At 45.2% G+C, this 19,132-nt stretch overlaps 1 protein-coding gene across 1 annotated transcript; it reads left to right on the top strand.

Moving 5' to 3' along the window:
- Window positions 1-71: 71 nt before the first annotated feature.
- Window positions 72-917, top strand: bhlha9 (basic helix-loop-helix family, member a9). Its single transcript, XM_089017782.1, has one exon. It carries the CDS (start codon window positions 72-74, stop codon window positions 861-863), a length of 792 nt encoding a protein of 263 aa, XP_088873908.1. The 3' UTR covers window positions 864-917.
- Window positions 918-19,132: the final 18,215 nt, after the last annotated feature.

The raw sequence follows: 19,132 nt of genomic DNA on the forward strand, positions 1-19,132 counted from the left end.
ATCCTGCTTTGAGATTTTCACTGAATGTCGTATTTTTCATCCCTCCAAGTACGGTCCACTTTGATGACACAATGAGCTGCAGCAGCGTTGTAGAGTCTGAGTTTTCAGAAGAAGAGTTGGACCTCGGTGCAATTGGCCAAGCTAAGAAGCAAAGACGTCCAAATACGTCATTTCAAGACAGCGAAAGCTCAACTAACATCCCAAGCGACCCGGAGGAGGTCCAGACCAAAAAACGGAATAGGCCAGTTCGCTCCAAAGCTCGACGAGTGGCAGCCAACGTCCGTGAGAGAAAACGCATCATGGACTACAACCAGGCCTTTAATGCTCTACGTGTTGCTTTGAATCATGACCTTAGCGGCAAACGACTCTCAAAGATAGCAACGCTGCAAAGAGCCATTAATCGCATTTCGTCTCTTTCTGTATTCCTGAGTACGCACCCTCCCAGCAAGTCTTGTGCCCATCGGGAGTGTAACAGGTCACTGTTGGGGCCAGCAAAGATGGCACCATCTCGACTTGAGCCAACCGTGGGTACCATTCCTCATCTGGAGCATCAGAGTTTCGGTCCATGGCATGCATCGGTCTCCCACCAGATGCAGCCACAAGAGGGGCCACATATGCACAGACTGGCTGTAGAGCCACACATCTACATAGATAATGGTGTGTCTTCGTGCCCACCCTCACCACACTACCCATGTTATCCGACGGAGGGACAATTTTATGCCCCACACGGCCACTGTGGCAGCCCTTGTGACCATCCGCCTAGCCCTCTGCAATATTCTCAGGTGGGTGATGGGTTGGGTTATCAGCCCAGAATGTGGGGTTCCTGCTCTCAAGGGTATATAGACACTCTTGTTGAGCATTAGGACGTCGCAGGCAGATGAACTATTTGCAGGAAGTTGAACCCTACCTTTCTGCGAGCTCAGACAGACTAACAGTAGTTGTGACTGCTACGGACACCAGTGGACACGTCAATGATCTCAGAGAAGAGTTTGATGATTTTTTATGACTAAATCAACTCAGTATTACAGTTTGCTCTCATAAAATATACCGTATTTTCCGCACTACTAAGAGCATTCAAATTTCTGAAAAGCCAACAGTGCTCCTTATCATACAATATGCCATGTACTTTGATCAATATTCTGATTTCATGGATGAAGTATGATAAATGTTCTGTAAAAACACTTTGTGAAAGCTGCAGCTGTTGTCAAAGCTCTGTATAAAGAAAACTGTATTAATAATAATAAGACATTTAATTTACAAGCTCCTTTCTGAACACGCAAGGACACTTTACAATTAAAAGAACAATACACAGAAGAATAAAACCATGAATAATAAAATAGCTGATTAAACTAGATCATGAATGCAATTTTAAACAGATACTTTCGATGTGGGATTTGAAAGTAGGAAGGGAGTCAATATTAGGGATTGTACGTATTGTATATGTATTCCTTTTAGAATGGCTCATCTCGTGGGTGCATAATGCAACCATAGCTACGACACTGGCTTCTATTCTATGCACCTTAGATATGAAGACAGTTTTTTAAAAAGCCATTCATTGAAGTTAGGAAGAAGGAAGATATATATCCCCTAAAAATCAAATTCTAAAGTACCTTATCTTGCAGAAAATACAGTACTTATTTACTTTCGGGTTGAGTGAAAGCTGGCGCGTGTGGCTGCCGCTGCTTACCCGCAGAAAAAATATCCTGTGAATGTAAAGTGTCCTTGAGAGTTTTGAAAGGCACTTATGAATGAAATGTATTGTATTGTATATGTATGTGTATATGTATATGTATATGTATATGTATATGTATATGTATATGTATATGTATTATTATTATTATTATTATTATCATTATTATTATTATTATTATTATTATTATTATTATTGTTATTATTATTATCATAATCATTATTATTATTATTATTATTATTATTATTATTATTATTATTATTATTATTATTATTATTATTAAAAATATGCATCATCTCTGATAATCATCTGGAGGTTGAATTATCAGAGGTTGAATCATCAGAGGTTGAATCATCAGAGAATGTTTGACTCGAGAGTACACAAAGTGATGTCATTGCCAAGCACTTCACTACACAATTTGAAGTGGTAAAACACAAACAACATCTTACATTTCCCATTAGGGTGCACAAGTACCTCTGCATGACACTGCTATGTATTTTTTCTAATGGAATAGCATCCAAACATTTTACTCCACAGTTTAAACAAGTATTTATTTACTTTTTTGTCATAAAAGCAATCACTGTATATATATTGTTTGTACATTTGTTACATTGTTTTATAACTTAAATGTTCTTATTATTGTCTATGATTCCTTTCATCAATTCTATGATTTGGTTCTCTTTACTATTTTCACTGTTAGAATTTCACTTAAAAACCTTTACAGTGCATTTCCATGTATGCAAGCAATGTGTATGTGTTTGTGCTTTTGTGTGTATTAAACTGTACCCTCAGGTCAGTGGCCTCTACGATTCCGCTTCTGCGATGACAGAGCTCCATCACTCATTTGAAAAATGTCCTTGCAAGCCTGTTCTTGTCACTTTTTCTTGGCAAAAGTCAAAGAACATCGGCACAGACGAGAATAAAAACATGGGTCAACTTGCAATATAGCATGTTGTTTTATGGGTCGGTTGAGAGAGTATGCCAGTTTTGAAAAAAAAACTTTGAACTCTTTAAAAACAACAAAGGATTAATGTGATTACAAGTGACGTAGTCCATTGCTGGTGAAGCAAATTAACTCATTCACTGTCATTCCCGAATTTATTTGGGAATTGAAAATATGATGTAGAGTGCCATTCAGAAATTACACGTATTGTCTGTTGTCAATGGTATGTCTTTTTCGCCATAATATAAGTGCCTTGCATGCCTTGCACGCTGGGTCCGTGAGGACATTAATTTTATCTGTGCTGTATGTCATGCATATCAGCATATTTGACAATAAAGCTGACTTTGATTTTGACTTGACATTCCCGAATTTGTTCGGGTTTTATTTTTTCTTGCGGTAGTCCTGACAAAGTGCTGTCCAGACCGCTCGCAATGTTTTTTTACTCCCACGAGGGGGCAGCATTGTCCTTATTTCCATGTTAGCGCTTTGTTCCAGCTTCAGCTGTGCTTAAAGCACTATATAAACCAGGGGTCTCAAACTCAATTGACCCGGGGGCCGCTGGAGGCAGAGTCTGGGTGAGGCTGGGCCGCATAAGGATTTCCACAAGAAAAGCACAGATAAAACATTCCAATGTTGTAAAAATCTTTATTTTTAACACACACAAAAAATGAATTAAATGAATAAATCGAAAAATGAATAAAAAATAAATTAACAAGCAAAAAAATCAATAAAATGATTGTAATATCATAAGGCAGATACAGACGGCTGAAAAAAACACAGGAAAACTAATTATTATAATAGAGTTTCAAATGTCTGTATTCACAGTTCTTTAACCTTTAACTTTCTTAAAATAAATAAAATATTGAACATGACCTGTCCTAAAAATGCCTTCTCTTGCCTACTTGTTCAGCTCCACACACAAGTTTCATTCATATCAATCATGCGGGCCGCACTAACATTAATCTTTCATATCAACGCGGGCCGCAAAATATTATTTGGGTTATTGAATATCGATATAACGAGACTTTACTGTATATATACAGTAAAGTCTCATTATATCGATATTCTCCGGAGTCGGAAAAAATAGCGATATAACCGGACCATCGATATATCTGATCCCGCGGGCATGTAATTTTCTCCTTGAGTTCATAGAAATAGTATCGTAATAAGCAGTACTATCGATATAACCAATATCGATATAACAAGACTTTATTGTATATATATATATATATATATATATATATATATATATATATATATATATATTGTGATATCATGAGAGGCTAGCTCTCAGCGGGACGGGACAAGAAGTGCACTGGTCGACAGGTTTGGATACAAACAAAAGGTTTTAATCAAGGGTTCCAGGGGGAATTCACAAGCAACAAAGGTTCGAATAGTGTCTCTTCCAATACTTGTCAATAAAGTCTCTTCTGATACTTAAATCCAAATAAAGTCTCTTCTGCTACTTAAATCCAAATAAAGTCTCTTCTGAGGTAAAACTGAAGACGGAGTTCTTTACAAGAGTCTCTAGGCCTCACCCCTCTCGACGTCCTCGTCATGTAGCCTAGCCACCTTAGCTAGGTTCAAATCCAGTGTCCAGTCGTGTGGTCCCAACTGGCAATGAGTTCCACGCAGCAATCAACTTCTCCACAGAGCACAGCAATCGAGCTTGTCTTTCCCCAAGCTGCATACTCAGAGGCACTCTGCCTTAAGAGCCCTGCTTTCCAATCAAGCCCTGATCAGCTGCAGGTGTGTGGGTTTAATTGCTGCCTTCCACCACGTGGGGCCAAGACTCTCTCTGGGTGGAGCCATCTTAGGGGGATGTATTTGCCCTCCAGGACACAGCCTCTCGTGACATCACATATATATATATATATATATATATATTTTTTTTTTTTTTTTTTTGCTTTTTTGATTGTTGCTGTGCTGATGTCCATTTTGTGTTTGGGAGCCTTTTACTGAGCGAGTTGCTTGTTCTGTAGCCACAAAGGGACATAAGTCTTCTTGATACTTCTAAACACAGAGGGTTGTGTCAGGAAAGGCATCCGACGTAAAAGCTGGGCCAAAACAAACATGCGTATCAGGTTACTGATTCGCTATGGCGACCCCTTGAAGGGAAAAACCGAAAGGAAAAGAAGATTTTATGGGGGGGGCGCGGGGGGTGTGTGGAAAAGGAGGTGTGTGAATTCAGTTTCCGGCTGCCGTTGAGCAGACGTGTGAATCAACGGAAAACCTTGACTCACCAGTGTGAGACGATAGGGGCTGGGGGGTGACGGCCCCCAATGACAGCATGTCTTGTTCGACTTGTTTATGGCATATCAGTAGGTCCTCACTCGCTACACTGCGTGTTTAGAATTTTGCTCGACTAAATGAATGAATGACTCTGTGTCTTTGTGTTGTCATATTATTTATTTATTTATTTATTTGTTTATTTATTTATTTTAGTTTTCCCCAAGATGGCGGCGCGTGAATGCGCAGCGGCTCCCCTCTCCCGGCAAATTGGCATTTTCATGTTTATTATGTTTGTTAAAGTCAAAAGTGCCTTGCATGCTGGGTCCGAGAGGACAGTAATTTCATCTGTGCTGTATGTCATGCATATTAGCATATTTGACAATAAAGCTGACTTTGACTTTGACTTTGACTTTGACTTTGACTTTGACGACCGGCCTGCCTCGGCGGATCCAGTCAAACCCATTTAAAGAGGAATCTTCTTCTTTTCCTTTCGGCTTTTCCCCTCAGGGGTCCCCACAGTGAATCAATGTCCTCCATCTATCCCGGTTTTGTGCATCCTCTTCTCTCACACCAGCTTCCTTCATGTCCTCTTTGACCACATCCATAAACCTCCTCTTTGGTCTTCCTCTCGGTCTCCTGCCTGGCAGTTCAAGATTCAGCATCCTTCTCCCGATATAGTCAGTCTCTCTCCTCTGGACATGTCCAAACCATCTCAGTCTGGCTTCTCTGACTTTCTCTCCAAAGCCTCCAAAGTTGTCCCTCTAATGTACTCATTCCTGATCCTATCCAACCTGGTCATTCCCAAAGAAAACCTCAACATCAACTCTGCTACCTCCAGCTCTGCTTCCTGTCTTTTCTTCAGTGGGACTGTCTCCAGTCCAAACATCATGGCTGGTCTGACCACGGTTTTATACACTTTTCCTTTCATCCTAGCTGAAACCCTTCTATCACACATCACACCTGACATTTTTCTCCAGCCGCTGCAGCCTGCCTGGACACGCTTCTTCACTTCTTTTCCACACTCTCCATTGCTCTGGACAGTTGACCCCAAGTACTTAAAATCCCCCACCTTCTTTTTCTATTCCCCCTGTAGCATCACTCTTGCACTTGGATCCCTCTCATTCACACACATATATTCCGTCTTGCTGCGACTGATCTTCATTCCTCTCCTTTCCAGGGCATATCTCCACATCTCTAGTTTATCCGCCACCTGTTCTCGCTACAGATCACAATGTCATCTGCAAACATCATGGTCCAAGGAGATTCTTGTCTAACTGTCTGTCAGCCTGTCCATCACCATAGCAAACAAGAAGGGTCTCAGAGCTGACCCCTGGTGGAGTTCCACCTCCACCTTGAATTCCTCAGTCATACCGACAGCACACCTCACAACTGTTTTACAGTCATGATACATGTCTTGCACCGCTCTGACATACTTTTCCGTCACTCCAGACTTCCTCATGCAATGCCACAGCTCTTCTCTGGGCACCCTGTCATACGCTTTCTCCAGATCTACAAAGACACAATGCAATTCCTTCTGACCTTCTCTGTACTTCTCTATCAGCATTCTTAAAGCAAACATTGCATCTGTCGTACTCTTTTTTTGGCACGAAGCCATACTGCTGCTCACAAATGTTCACTTCTGCTCTCAGTCTCGCTTCAACTACTCTTTCCCAGAGTTTCATTGTATGGCTCATCAACTTTATTCCTCTGTAGTTAGGACAACTCTGCAAATCTCCTTTGTTCTTAAAAACGGGCACGAGTACACTTCGTCTCCATTCTTCAGGCATACGTTCACCATCTAAGATCTTGTTGAATAACCCAGTCAGGAACACCACCGCCAGCTCTCCAAGACACTTCCATACCTCGATTGATAAATCATCAGGCCCGAGTGCCTTTCCCGCCTTCATCCTCTTCAGCGCCCTCCTCACTTCATCCTTGCTAATGTTTGCTACGTCTTGGTCCACAACAGTCACATCTTCTACTCTTTGTTCCTTCTTATTTTCCTCATTCATCAATTATTCAAAGCACTCTTTCCATCTTGCCATCACACTACTGGCACCTGTTAATACAGTAAAGTCTCGTTATATCGATATTCAAGGGAGTCCGAAAAATATCGATATAAACGGGACTATCGATATATCCGACCCTGTTTGCATGTAATTTTCTCCGTGCGTGCATAGAAATAGTATCGATATAACCGGGACTATCGATATATCCGATATCGATATAACGAGACTTTACTGTACATTGCCATCTCTATCCTTAATCACCCGAACCTGCTGCAGGTCCTCACCATCTTTGTCTCTCTGTCTCGCCAGCCTGTAAAGATCAGTCTCGCCTTCCCTGCTGCCCAGCCGAGCATACAAGTCATCATAGGCCTCTTGTTTGGCGTTTGCCACCTGTACTTTACCATGCACTGCATCTCCTTGTACTGCTGTGTACTCTCGTCCGTCCTCTCAGTGTCCCACTTCTTGTTTGCTAACCTCTTTCTCTGTATACACTCCTGCACCTCCCCATTCCACCACCAAGTCTCCTTATCTACCTTTCTTCCACTCGATACACCAAGTACTCTCCGACCTGTGTCTCCGATTATGTTCGCTGTAGTTTGCCATCTGGAAGGACCTCTTGCCCACCCAGTGCTTGTCTTACCTCCTTCCTAAATGTCATGCAACACTCTTCCCTTTTCAACTTCCACCATTTTGTCCTAACTTCAGCCTTTGGTTTCTTCATCTTCCTCACTGTCAGTGTCATCCTACACACCACCAACCTATGCTGTCTGGCTACACTCTCACCAACCAGTCACTGATTTCCTTTAGATGGTGCCGTTGACATAAAATGTAGTCTACCTGTGTACTTCTGCCTCCATTCTTATAGGTCACTTTATGTTCCTGTGTCTTCTGAAAGAAAGTATTCACAATAGCCATTTCCATTCTCTTAGCTAAGTCGACCACCATCTGTCCTTCAGCGTTCCTCATCTAGAGTCCAAACCTGCCCATCACCTCCTCATCATCTTTGTTTCCTGCACCAACATGTCCATTGAAGTCTCCACCAATTACAACCCTCTCACTTCTCTGGATGTTCTGTATGACTTCATCAAAGTCCAACCAAAATTTATCCGTCTCCGCCAGCTCACATCCTACTTGTGGGGCATACCCACAAACAACATTGAACATCACGCCTTTAATTTCTAGCTTCAGACTCATCATTCTATCTGATACTCTTCTTACGTCTAAATATCCACATTTTATGCACATCACTGAGCATTGAGCTGTATGATGGCATACCTCACATTGTTTTTATGGAATAAAACACATTTCAGGATTGTTGAATTCCGGCTGTCTAAATTCCTTATCATTAAATGATGTAGAATTTCACAATTAATCATCTCTGCCTTGTGCATCCAATGTTCTTCATGTGTTGACAAAAATGGTAATTTGATAGCAGTTCTTGTGTCTTACCTGTCATTTTGCCCTTTTTATATTTTACTTGTTTATTAATTTTGTCTATCTATTGTTTCTATTTACGAGATACTGACTTACCTAAATCAGAAATTTATTTGAAGCATTACTTTTAATTTTGACATAATTCACATTTTTCTTAAGTCACAAATATTTTTAATTGAGTAAAATTTTTGGTTTCACATTAATCAAATTTATAGCAATTGTAGGGCAGCTCGGTTGCGCGAGTGGTTCGCACGGCGGCTTCACAGTGCAGAGGTCGCCGGTTCGCGTCCCGGTCCGGCCTCTCTGTGTGGAGTTTGCATGTTCTCCCCGGGTCCTCCGGTTTCCTCCCACACTCCAAAAACATGCATGGCAGGCAGATTGACCACTCCAAATTGTCCGTAGGTCTGAGTGTGACAGTAACTGTTGTATGTCTTTGTGTGCCCTGCGATTGGTTGACAACCAATTCAGGGTGTCCCCGCCTCGTGCCTGAAGACAGCTGAGATAGGCTCCAGCACCCCCGCGACCCTAATGAGGAATAAGCGGTACGGAAAATGTGACTCATCCTGAGAAATGACCTCACTTCTCCCATCAAATGACTGGAGTGTGTCAGTTGATGCAACTTGTTCTCAGACAGATCCGCCTCCTCAACACCTCTGGCTGCCAAACTGATGAACAAGAAAACAAGAACATGGGAGAAAGGATGCAAAGTGTGTGCTTGTGTGACAATGGGACTGAGCCAAATAAAGATGCCTGCTGTTAATTGTACATACTCCATGTGCACGCGAAGGCATGTGCAAGCACACGCACACACTTACACAGGCACACACACGCACGCACGCACAAACACACGCGCGCACAACGGCACACACGCACGCACACGGACGCACGCACACACGCACACACACACACACACACACACACACACACACACACACACACACACACACACACACACACGCACGCACGCACACGCACACACACACACACACACACACACACACACGCACACACGCGCGCGTACACATATGACATCAGTAATTAATGTAAATTCGCTCGCGAGAGTATCTACTACGAATAGTCTCGATAACGTGAAATTCTTCTTTTTTCGTTCCGTATTCATGTTCATTTTCTTATTTTCAGAGTTTGCAGCCTTATTACGGTAAACTCTCACCCCAGAAAATGCTATGGCTGCCTTCCAACAAATGAAACAAGATGTAGCTTGTTTCATTGATTTGTCTGACTTCACAGAACATCAGGCGGTCTCATGACTCAACACTAGATGGAGACACTGGACCACAACAAAAATTCAGATGAATTACCCATTCCTAAAATGAGTCATACTGTCTCAATGATTTTTTTTGAAAAGTTAAGTCAATTTTATTTATAAAACACTAACTCACAACCTCAGATATTTCGAGGCAATTTTCACATGAACAGATCAACAATCAACAATCAAACACACATGCAAGAAAAGGAATTGACTTAAGCTGCGTAACCAGTTTGACGAGAGAATGCAATTTCTGGTGAAATTGTGTATGAAGCTTCAGTGGAAGAATGACAAATTGTGGAATGATATTGAATAATGTGAAATAACATTTAATAATTTGCAGTGTTAATCAATGACCCGCAGAATCTGTTGAATATGGAATGCTTTGAATAGGTCATAATACATGGAAAATCAGGGATGAATAAAAAAGACAATAATTTCTGGTTTTTACTGACGTAGGTAAGACATTCTTAAATCGCCACTGTTATTGACATATTTTATTATCCGTGCTGTCATTACCTTTTATCAAACCTCGTCATCTTTATTAAGTTCATAGAGTTGCTTGTTATGTAGCCACAAGGGGACACAAGACAGTGTCTTATTGTGCGGGTCCCAAGCCCAGATAAATACAGAGGGTTGTGTCAGGAAGTACATCAGACGGAAAAGCTTGGCCAAAACAAACACGCGAATCAAACTTCTGAAGATGGAGGACACTAATTTGCTTTGGCGAACCCTGAAGGGAAAGCCAAAAGGAAATGAAGGGATCAATTAAAGGACAACCGACGTCACTTTTATGTTTTTTAACTGACATCAGAAAAACGTTTTAGAGCATCTAAAATACCCAAAACACACAGTATGATATTTTTAGTCAAATGCAAAACACCAATAAAAATGACTTAAAGTGTCCAAATTCTGCAAAAAATTGAGCTGCGAATTGGGCATTTTCAGAAAGTCCCGTCCCCAGTTCGTGACGTTAAAGAGTTTGATGTTTCTCTTTATTTGTAAGTAGGTTTGTTGTAAGATCTCCCAGGCAGGTGACGCACAGAGCTTGATCGTGGCGTGGAGTCGAGCAAGTCGTGCCCTGATGTCCATCCGACGCCCGGCGTGAGCCGGGCGTGCCTGTGCGGGTCTTTGCAAGTCTCTTTGAGTCTGTGAGTCCGAGATGAGTCTGATTCTCTCTGTCCCACGATAGCTGCTTTTATACCATTTTCAAGCGTGTGATATGCGTCAGGGTGAGACGCACATCAAGGAGATCAAGGAATTGAAAGACATGAAAGCTGCGGTGTGCACCGGTGACGCCACAGGGCTTCCCTCTAGGATCCGAAGTCGGTGAAAGCGATGAAGGAAAAAGAAATAAAAACAAAAGTCATTCTGCGACACGGAGAGGCCAGGCACGATGACGGTCGATCACCGGGCGTGGCAGGCGTCGGTGGGGAGGTTGCCGAGGAAGTTTTGGTGGTGCCTGAAGTCGTTGTACGGGAGCATGCGCAACGTGTGCTCTAGGACTGCCAGTTGGAGTCGATCAATAGAAACTTTCCTCGCGGCCGTCGAGTCGATTCCGGAAGGTCTTCTCACCGCGGAGTCGTTCACCTGGGGTCGGTCGAGTCGGGGAATCAATGAGGGAGTGTGAGGACGAAGGAGCGTAGGGTTGGTCATGCTGCCAGGCACGGACAGGCCGGTCATCGGCGACGGTGGCGTTGATCGCACTGCCATGGCGCTCTGCAGGACGCTGAAGAAGCACGCTGACGTCGGCGGCCGACGCGGCCATGAAGCGTCTTCCCGAAGTCTGATCGTGGACATAAACGATGCAGCGAGTTGCAGAGTCGCCAGGCGAATTGGACGGTGTCGGCCATCAGGGTGCGGCAGGTTTCACGGTGGTGTCGGGGCGCCCACGGGTGGTGGCGGCCCATCGGGAGCTCGACTCGAGGGGTCTTGCTGTGAAGATGCCGGGTTCACGGGCGGCTGGGAAATCTGGTTCTTTCCATTTGGAGAGTTTATTGGGCTAAGGAGGAGGGAAAAAATCCTCATGGCTGACTCGCTAATAAAGAGTTTGATGTTTCTCTTTATTTGTAAGTAGGTTCGCTGTCAGATCTCCCAGGCAGGTGACGCGCAGAGCTTGATCGTGGCGTGTAGTCGAGCAAGTCGTGCCCTGATGTCCATCCGACGCCCGGGGTTAGCCGGGCATGCCTGTGCGGGTCTTTGCAAGTCTCTTTAAGTCTGTGAGTCCGAGATGAGTCTGATTCTCTCTGTCCCACGACAGCTGCTTTTATACCATTTTCAAGCGTGTGATATCCGTCAGGGTGAGACGCACATCAAGGAGATCAAGGAATTGAAAGACATGAAAGCTGTGGTGTGCACCGGTGACGCCACAACGTCACACCAAGACGTCTTGCATTGCTAGTGAATCAAAACAATGGCTTCAGATTCGGAGAATATGCTTTCTTGTTGCACATCCAGTTATGAATATGATTCAAATAGTTCTGAAGAGGAAAACATACATGTTTGCAATCGATTAAATAATTTATTTGTGCCATTTTGAGGCAACAAAGTGGCCACCTCCGTTTCCACAGGCTGATAAATTCCCTATGTGGCGCTTGGACGCCCTCTTCTGGCCTTCTGGCGGCTTTTGGGTGCAACACGAGGTCCCCAGACCAAACAAGTACAGCAAAATACATTGACGTGATGGAAGGACCGCTACAATGCGTCTTTTTTTACGGTCAGGGGCGGTCATTTAGTGACGTCACGTACGGACTCGTCACCAACTCAAAAACAAGACTTCCTGAATATTCAGCGCGAGTCTTAAAACGTAAAATATAGCTATATGCTGTGGAATCTTTGTAAAATACGCTCAGTATAAGTCATTTGAAGCCATTTTACAAATTATGGACACAACTTGTCCGGAGACGTCGGTTGTCCTTTAAAGGTGGTAGGAGGGAAGGAGCGAAACACGGTACCAAGGAAACGCGAGATTACAGAAAAAGGGATGAAAGTAGAATGCCAGCAAGGAAGGAAGAAAAAAGAAGAAAAAAAACTACATGTAGAACATGGACCGCCGACTTGGGATCCCCCCACCCCCACCCCAACCACAAACACGCAAGTGGCACATTGGGTGACTGCTTAGCATGTCTCATAGTGCAGTAGTCATTGGTTTGATTCAGGGCCTTCCATGTGTGGTGTTTAAATATTCTCCTCGTGCCTGCATGGGTTTTTCTCCGGGTACTTGCACAAAAGGACAGTTTTAACAAGGCTTCTCTCTGCTGTTTTTCTATCTGCTGTTTTTATTGATATATTTATGAAGAAACTTGCCTGGAATCAGCTATAGCATGACAGTTGATTGTCCGTTTTGGAAGCCATTAATTAGATAAGCCCTGACTAACACCTCTTCACCGACTATACGCACACATCCAGTTCGGATGACTGTGTGCAAGTGTTCGCGCATGAAAAATTGGACCACGCTGAGACCCAGCTCTTCTGACCATGCTCGAGACTGGTCAAGTGTTCCACGCCTGCATGCTTGAGTGCTCACACTGCACTGGTCAAACAGTTCAGACCAAACACTGTGCGTGTTTCTGTGTTTGTAAATGTGTGTGCGTGCGTGCGTGTGTGTGTGTGTGTGTGTGTGTGTGTGTGTGTGTGTGTGTGTATGTGTGTGTGTGTGCGTGTGTGTGTGTGTGTGTGCGTGTGTGTGCGTGTGTGTGCGCGTGTGTTTGTGTGTGTTTGTGTTTGTGTGCATGTAGAGTAGTTCCCCAAATGACAAAACAAACAAGAAAATGAGCACAATCCATTGTCTTCTACTTAAACATGTTGATATAAATCCTGTCAATTACATTTGAACTCACAGGTAAATAAACACATCAATATGGCCAGTTCACGACATTATTCCACTGAATGACCATTTATAATACAGCTATGAATCATTTGTTGTGCCAAGTGCTAATAGTCTTTTTGATAGGGGTGCAATTGCTAGACAGTACCGTATTTTCTGGACTATAAACCGTGGCTTAGTGTAAGTCGCACCATCCATAAAATCCATAAAAAAGATGGAAAAACATAGATAAATTACACTGGTGTGTAAATTGTATGTTGATCATGAATAGACATTTCATCTTGAAGAGCCAATAAAAATAAAGATAGAGAACAACTGTCTTAAGAAGTGCATGGTAGGATAAAGTCACAATGCATAAACAACGAACTAAGAACTGGCATCTTCACGTCTCATAGTTATTCACAAAAACTACAACACCAAGAACAGGCTAACAAGTTTACCAAACCACCACTGTCATCATTCATTGGGGCTTGCCTCCAAATCTCTGGTCTAACCTCTTCCTCTGATGTGGCAGCCTGGTGCCCTTTACCTCGGAATTTGTGTTGTACCTCATCAATCTCAAGTTGTGATAGTAATTGCCGTTTGTGGATATTGGAACACTGAGCTACTAGTTGTTTCGTGGTCAACCGTGACTGTGGGTTTCGAAGTAACCATTCAGCCCCCATTCTCCGCATGTAAGGATTCGATCGAAACCAAATTAATAAAAAAAATAAGAACCACTGATTTCCACATGCTGCACGGTAGTCAAGTTGTTAGCACACCGGCTTCACAGTGCAGAGGCCACTGGTTCACGTCCCGCTCCGGCCTCACTGTGTGGAGTTTGCATGTTCTCCCCGGGCGCGCATGGGTTTTCTCCGGGTCCTCCGGTTTCCTCCCACATTCCAAAAACATGCATGGCAGGCAGATTGAAGACTACAAATTGTCCCCAGGTGTGAGTGTGAGAGTGACTGTTGTTTGTCCTTGTTTGTCCTGCGATTGGCTGGCAACCAATTCAGGGTGTCCCTCGCCTTGTGCCTGAAGACAGCTGGGATTGGCTCCAGGGAGGAGTCTATGTGGGTGCTCAGGGCTTCCCGTTCAGTTTGGGAGATGTTTAAAAGTCTGGAGTCCGGTAGTGGAGCCCCTGGCTGCAGTTCAATAGCACAGTCATACGGTGGCAGGGATTGGGCGTGGTCCTTGCTGAACACCTCCCGCAGGTCGTGGTAGCACTGCGGCACGCCCTTGAGGCAGATGGCGTCGTAACGGGGGCCGTGGGCTTGGCCTCCAGGGGTCGCCGCAGTCGCCGTTTCGACTGGGACTTACAGGGGCCGGAGGTCTTGGGCTGGGGGCCTGGGGTTCGACGAGCCCCGGGGGTGGTGCGGTAGTCCCCCGCTCCCATCTGCATGGGTTTGGGGGATCCCTCCAGGCGCCGCACATGCTCTCTGCTGGTGTAGTGGTCCGCGGGTCGCCTTGTTCCCCCTGCCGCTCTCTCAGATGGAGATCCAGGCCGATGACAGGGTCCACCAGGTCGTCGAAATAGGTGCCGGCGTCGCGGATGGCCAACTCATCCTTGAGTGTGGTGCTAAGTCCTTGACGAAACACCCCCCTCAGTGCTGGGTCGTTGTACCCGCTGCCGACGGCCTGGATCCGGAACGCGACGGAGTACTCCGCCGCGGAGCGCGATCCCTGGACACAGCTGTGGAGCCGCCCCACGGCCTCGACCTCCGTCACCGGATGATGGAAGACCGAAGATCGAAGCTCTGCCACAAAGTCCGGGTACGATGCGCACAGCTCTGGCCGGGACTCCCTGACGGCCAGCACCCATGTCTCAGCGATCCCCGTGAGCAGGCTGGTGATAAACGCTACCATGACCTCATCGCTATCGTAGGTGTTGGGTTGTTGCTCGAAGACGAGCACGCATTGCAAAAGGAATTGCGCGCATCGTTCGGTTTCGCCGGAGGGGTGGGGTAGCTGAATCTCTCGTCTGCCCACGGGAGGGGCGGGGGTAGTGAGAGAGGCAACGTGTGTCTCGGCGGACTCCATGCGTTGATCCAGTGCGGCGGTAACATGGCGTATTTCCTCAATGGCTCGGGCCAGCTGGCTCACACGCTCCGCCTGCAAGGCTAGGGTTGATTGTCCGTTTTGGAAGCCATTAATTAGATAAGCCCTGACTAACACCTCTTCACCGACTATACGCACACATCCAGTTCGGATGACTGTGTGCAAGTGTTCGCGCATGAAAAATTGGACCACGCTGAGACCCAGCTCTTCTGACCATGCTCGAGACTGGTCAAGTGTTCCACGCCTGCATGCTTGAGTGCTCACACTGCACTGGTCAAACAGTTCAGACCAAACACTGTGCGTGTTTCTGTGTTTGTATGTGTGTGTGCGTGCGTGCGTGCGTGTGTGTGTGTGTGTGTGTGTGTGTGTGTGTGTGTGTGTGTGTGTGTGTGTGTGTATGTGTGTGTGTGTGCGTGTGTGTGCGTGTGTGTGCGTGTGTGTGCGCGTGTGTTTGTGTGTGTTTGTGTTTGTGTGCATGTAGAGTAGTTCCCCAAATGACAAAACAAACAAGAAAATGAGCACAATCCATTGTCTTCTACTTAAACATGTTGATATAAATCCTGTCAATTACATTTGAACTCACAGGTAAATAAACACATCAATATGGCCAGTTCACGACATTATTCCACTGAATGACCATTTATAATACAGCTATGAATCATTTGTTGTGCCAAGTGCTAATAGTCTTTTTGATAGGGGTGCAATTGCTAGACAGTACCGTATTTTCTGGACTATAAACCGTGGCTTAGTGTAAGTCGCACCATCCATAAAATCCATAAAAAAGATGGAAAAACATAGATAAATTACACTGGTGTGTAAATTGTATGTTGATCATGAATAGACATTTCATCTTGAAGAGCCAATAAAAATAAAGATAGAGAACAACTGTCTTAAGAAGTGCATGGTAGGATAAAGTCACAATGCATAAACAACGAACTAAGAACTGGCATCTTCACGTCTCATAGTTATTCACAAAAACTACAACACCAAGAACAGGCTAACAAGTTTACCAAACCACCACTGTCATCATTCATTGGGGCTTGCCTCCAAATCTCTGGTCTAACCTCTTCCTCTGATGTGGCAGCCTGGTGCCCTTTACCTCGGAATTTGTGTTGTACCTCATCAATCTCAAGTTGTGATAGTAATTGCCGTTTGTGGATATTGGAACACTGAGCTACTAGTTGTTTCGTGGTCAACCGTGACTGTGGGTTTCGAAGTAACCATTCAGCCCCCATTCTCCGCATGTAAGGATTCGATCGAAACCAAATTAATAAAAAAAATAAGAACCACTGATTTCCACATGCTGCACGGTAGTCAAGTTGTTAGCACACCGGCTTCACAGTGCAGAGGCCACTGGTTCACGTCCCGCTCCGGCCTCACTGTGTGGAGTTTGCATGTTCTCCCCCGGGCGCGCATGGGTTTTCTCCGGGTCCTCCGGTTTCCTCCCACATTCCAAAAACATGCATGGCAGGCAGATTGAAGACTACAAATTGTCCCCAGGTGTGAGTGTGAGAGTGACTGTTGTTTGTCCTTGTTTGTCCTGCGATTGGCTGGCAACCAATTCAGGGTGTCCCTCGCCTTGTGCCTGAAGACAGCTGGGATTGGCTCCAGGGAGGAGTCTATGTGGGTGCTCAGGGCTTCCCGTTCAGTTTGGGAGATGTTTAAAAGTCTGGAGTCCGGTAGTGGAGCCCCTGGCTGCAGTTCAATAGCACAGTCATACGGTGGCAGGGATTGGGCGTGGTCCTTGCTGAACACCTCCCGCAGGTCGTGGTAGCACTGCGGCACGCCCTTGAGGCAGATGGCGTCGTAACGGGGGCCGTGGGCTTGGCCTCCAGGGGTCGCCGCAGTCGCCGTTTCGACTGGGACTTACAGGGGCCGGAGGTCTTGGGCTGGGGGCCTGGGGTTCGACGAGCCCCGGGGGTGGTGCGGTAGTCCCCCGCTCCCATCTGCATGGGTTTGGGGGATCCCTCCAGGCGCCGCACATGCTCTCTGCTGGTGTAGTGGTCCGCGGGTCGCCTTGTTCCCCCTGCCGCTCTCTCAGATGGAGATCCAGGCCGATGACAGGGTGCGGCGATGATTCTGTCTTCGCCGGCGGGATCCATGGTGGTCGGAATATTATGTTACGATACTCGAGGCAAGGACGCCGGGCTCGAGTGGCGAGGGAAGGCTTGGATCCGAAATGCAACGGCGAGACAGAGATCAGGGTAAAGTCTTTTACGGAGACATGCATGCAAAACAACAAAATCATAAATAGGGGAATGTGTGTAAAGGCAATGGAACAAATAGTGAACCTGACAGCAAGGTAGTAGTGGGGGTGACTTCCGAAAATACTCCGACAATGACTGAGAGAAGCGATCGGCAGATATAGTCAGAAGGCACAATGAGTAAATGACAATCAGCTGTGGAACCCCAGGTGAGAGAAGGAGGGAGGTGACAGGAGGGGCGGGGCGCGCCCAGGACGGCGACGAGATGTGACACAGATGTAATAACATGTTTTGAATGTTGAAAGTGATTCCATTTTTCAATAAGTGTTGATTTCTTTAACTTTGCCCCTTCAATGGAAACTTATAAATATATATATATATATATATATATATATATATATATATATATATATATATATATATATATATATATATATATATATATATATATATATATATATATATATATATATATATATATATATATATGCTTTGCTTTCTTGTAATCAATCCAGGCTGTGCACAGGTTGGTATGTCGGGACCTGCAGTCTTGAGCGACTGTTCTGTCAACCAGCAGCTGATGTTTGGCACCTCTAGTATCTCTACTAATGCCTTTCTGTGCTTTGCTCATGTATTGATCCATGTGTCCACTTATCTTAGCCGCAATGATGCCTGACATGAGCTTCCATGTTGTGGAGAGACAGGTTATTGGCCGATAGTTGGAAGGAACTGCACCCTTTGAGGAATCCTTCATGATCAGGATTGTTCGCCCTTCGGTTAGCCATCCTGGGTGAGTCCCATCCATCAGCAGCTGGTTCATTTGTGCTGCTAGGCGCTCGTGGAGAGCTGTGAGTTTCTTTAGCCAGTAGGTGTGGACCATATCCGGGCCTGGTGCCGTCCAGTTTTTCATACCTGAGACTCTTCCTTGTATATCTGCCGCTGTGATGGTAACTGGGTTCTGTTCAGGGAGGTTGCTGTGCTCCTCTTTCAGAGTCACCAGCCATTGTGCACTGCTGTTATGTGCGCCCTCCTTCTCCCATATGCCTTTCCAGTATCTTTCAGTTTCCAGCCTTGGAGGGTCTGCTCTGCTGTTAGAACCCTGCCACTGAGCGTACACTTTCGCAGGTTGTGTTGCGAACAGCCTGTTTATTCTTCTGGCCTCATTCTCTTTCGTGTACCTCTTTAGGCGACTGGCCAAGGCCTGGAGCCTTTGTTTGGCAGTTTCGAGTGCTTCAGGTATGGTTATCTGCATGTACCTCTTGGGTATTGGCCTTTTATTCACACCTCTCTGGGTCTCCGTCAATTGACTCACATCTTTCCGAGCCGCCTTGATCTTGGCCTCCAACCGTCTTTTCCATGGTGGGTAATGAATCTCGTGGCTCTCATGGTTGCTCTTGTAGCCAAGCATGTCTAGGATCACTGATGCTGAGGTGTATATCAGCTCATTGGTTTCCGTGATCGTTCCGGTCGGGATCGTTCTCAGTGCTGCA

The sequence above is a fragment of the Hippocampus bargibanti genome, linkage group LG16, assembly GCF_051943395.1.
Source record: "Hippocampus bargibanti isolate YZ-2025 linkage group LG16, ASM5194339v1, whole genome shotgun sequence".
Classification (NCBI taxonomy): domain Eukaryota; kingdom Metazoa; phylum Chordata; class Actinopteri; order Syngnathiformes; family Syngnathidae; genus Hippocampus; species Hippocampus bargibanti.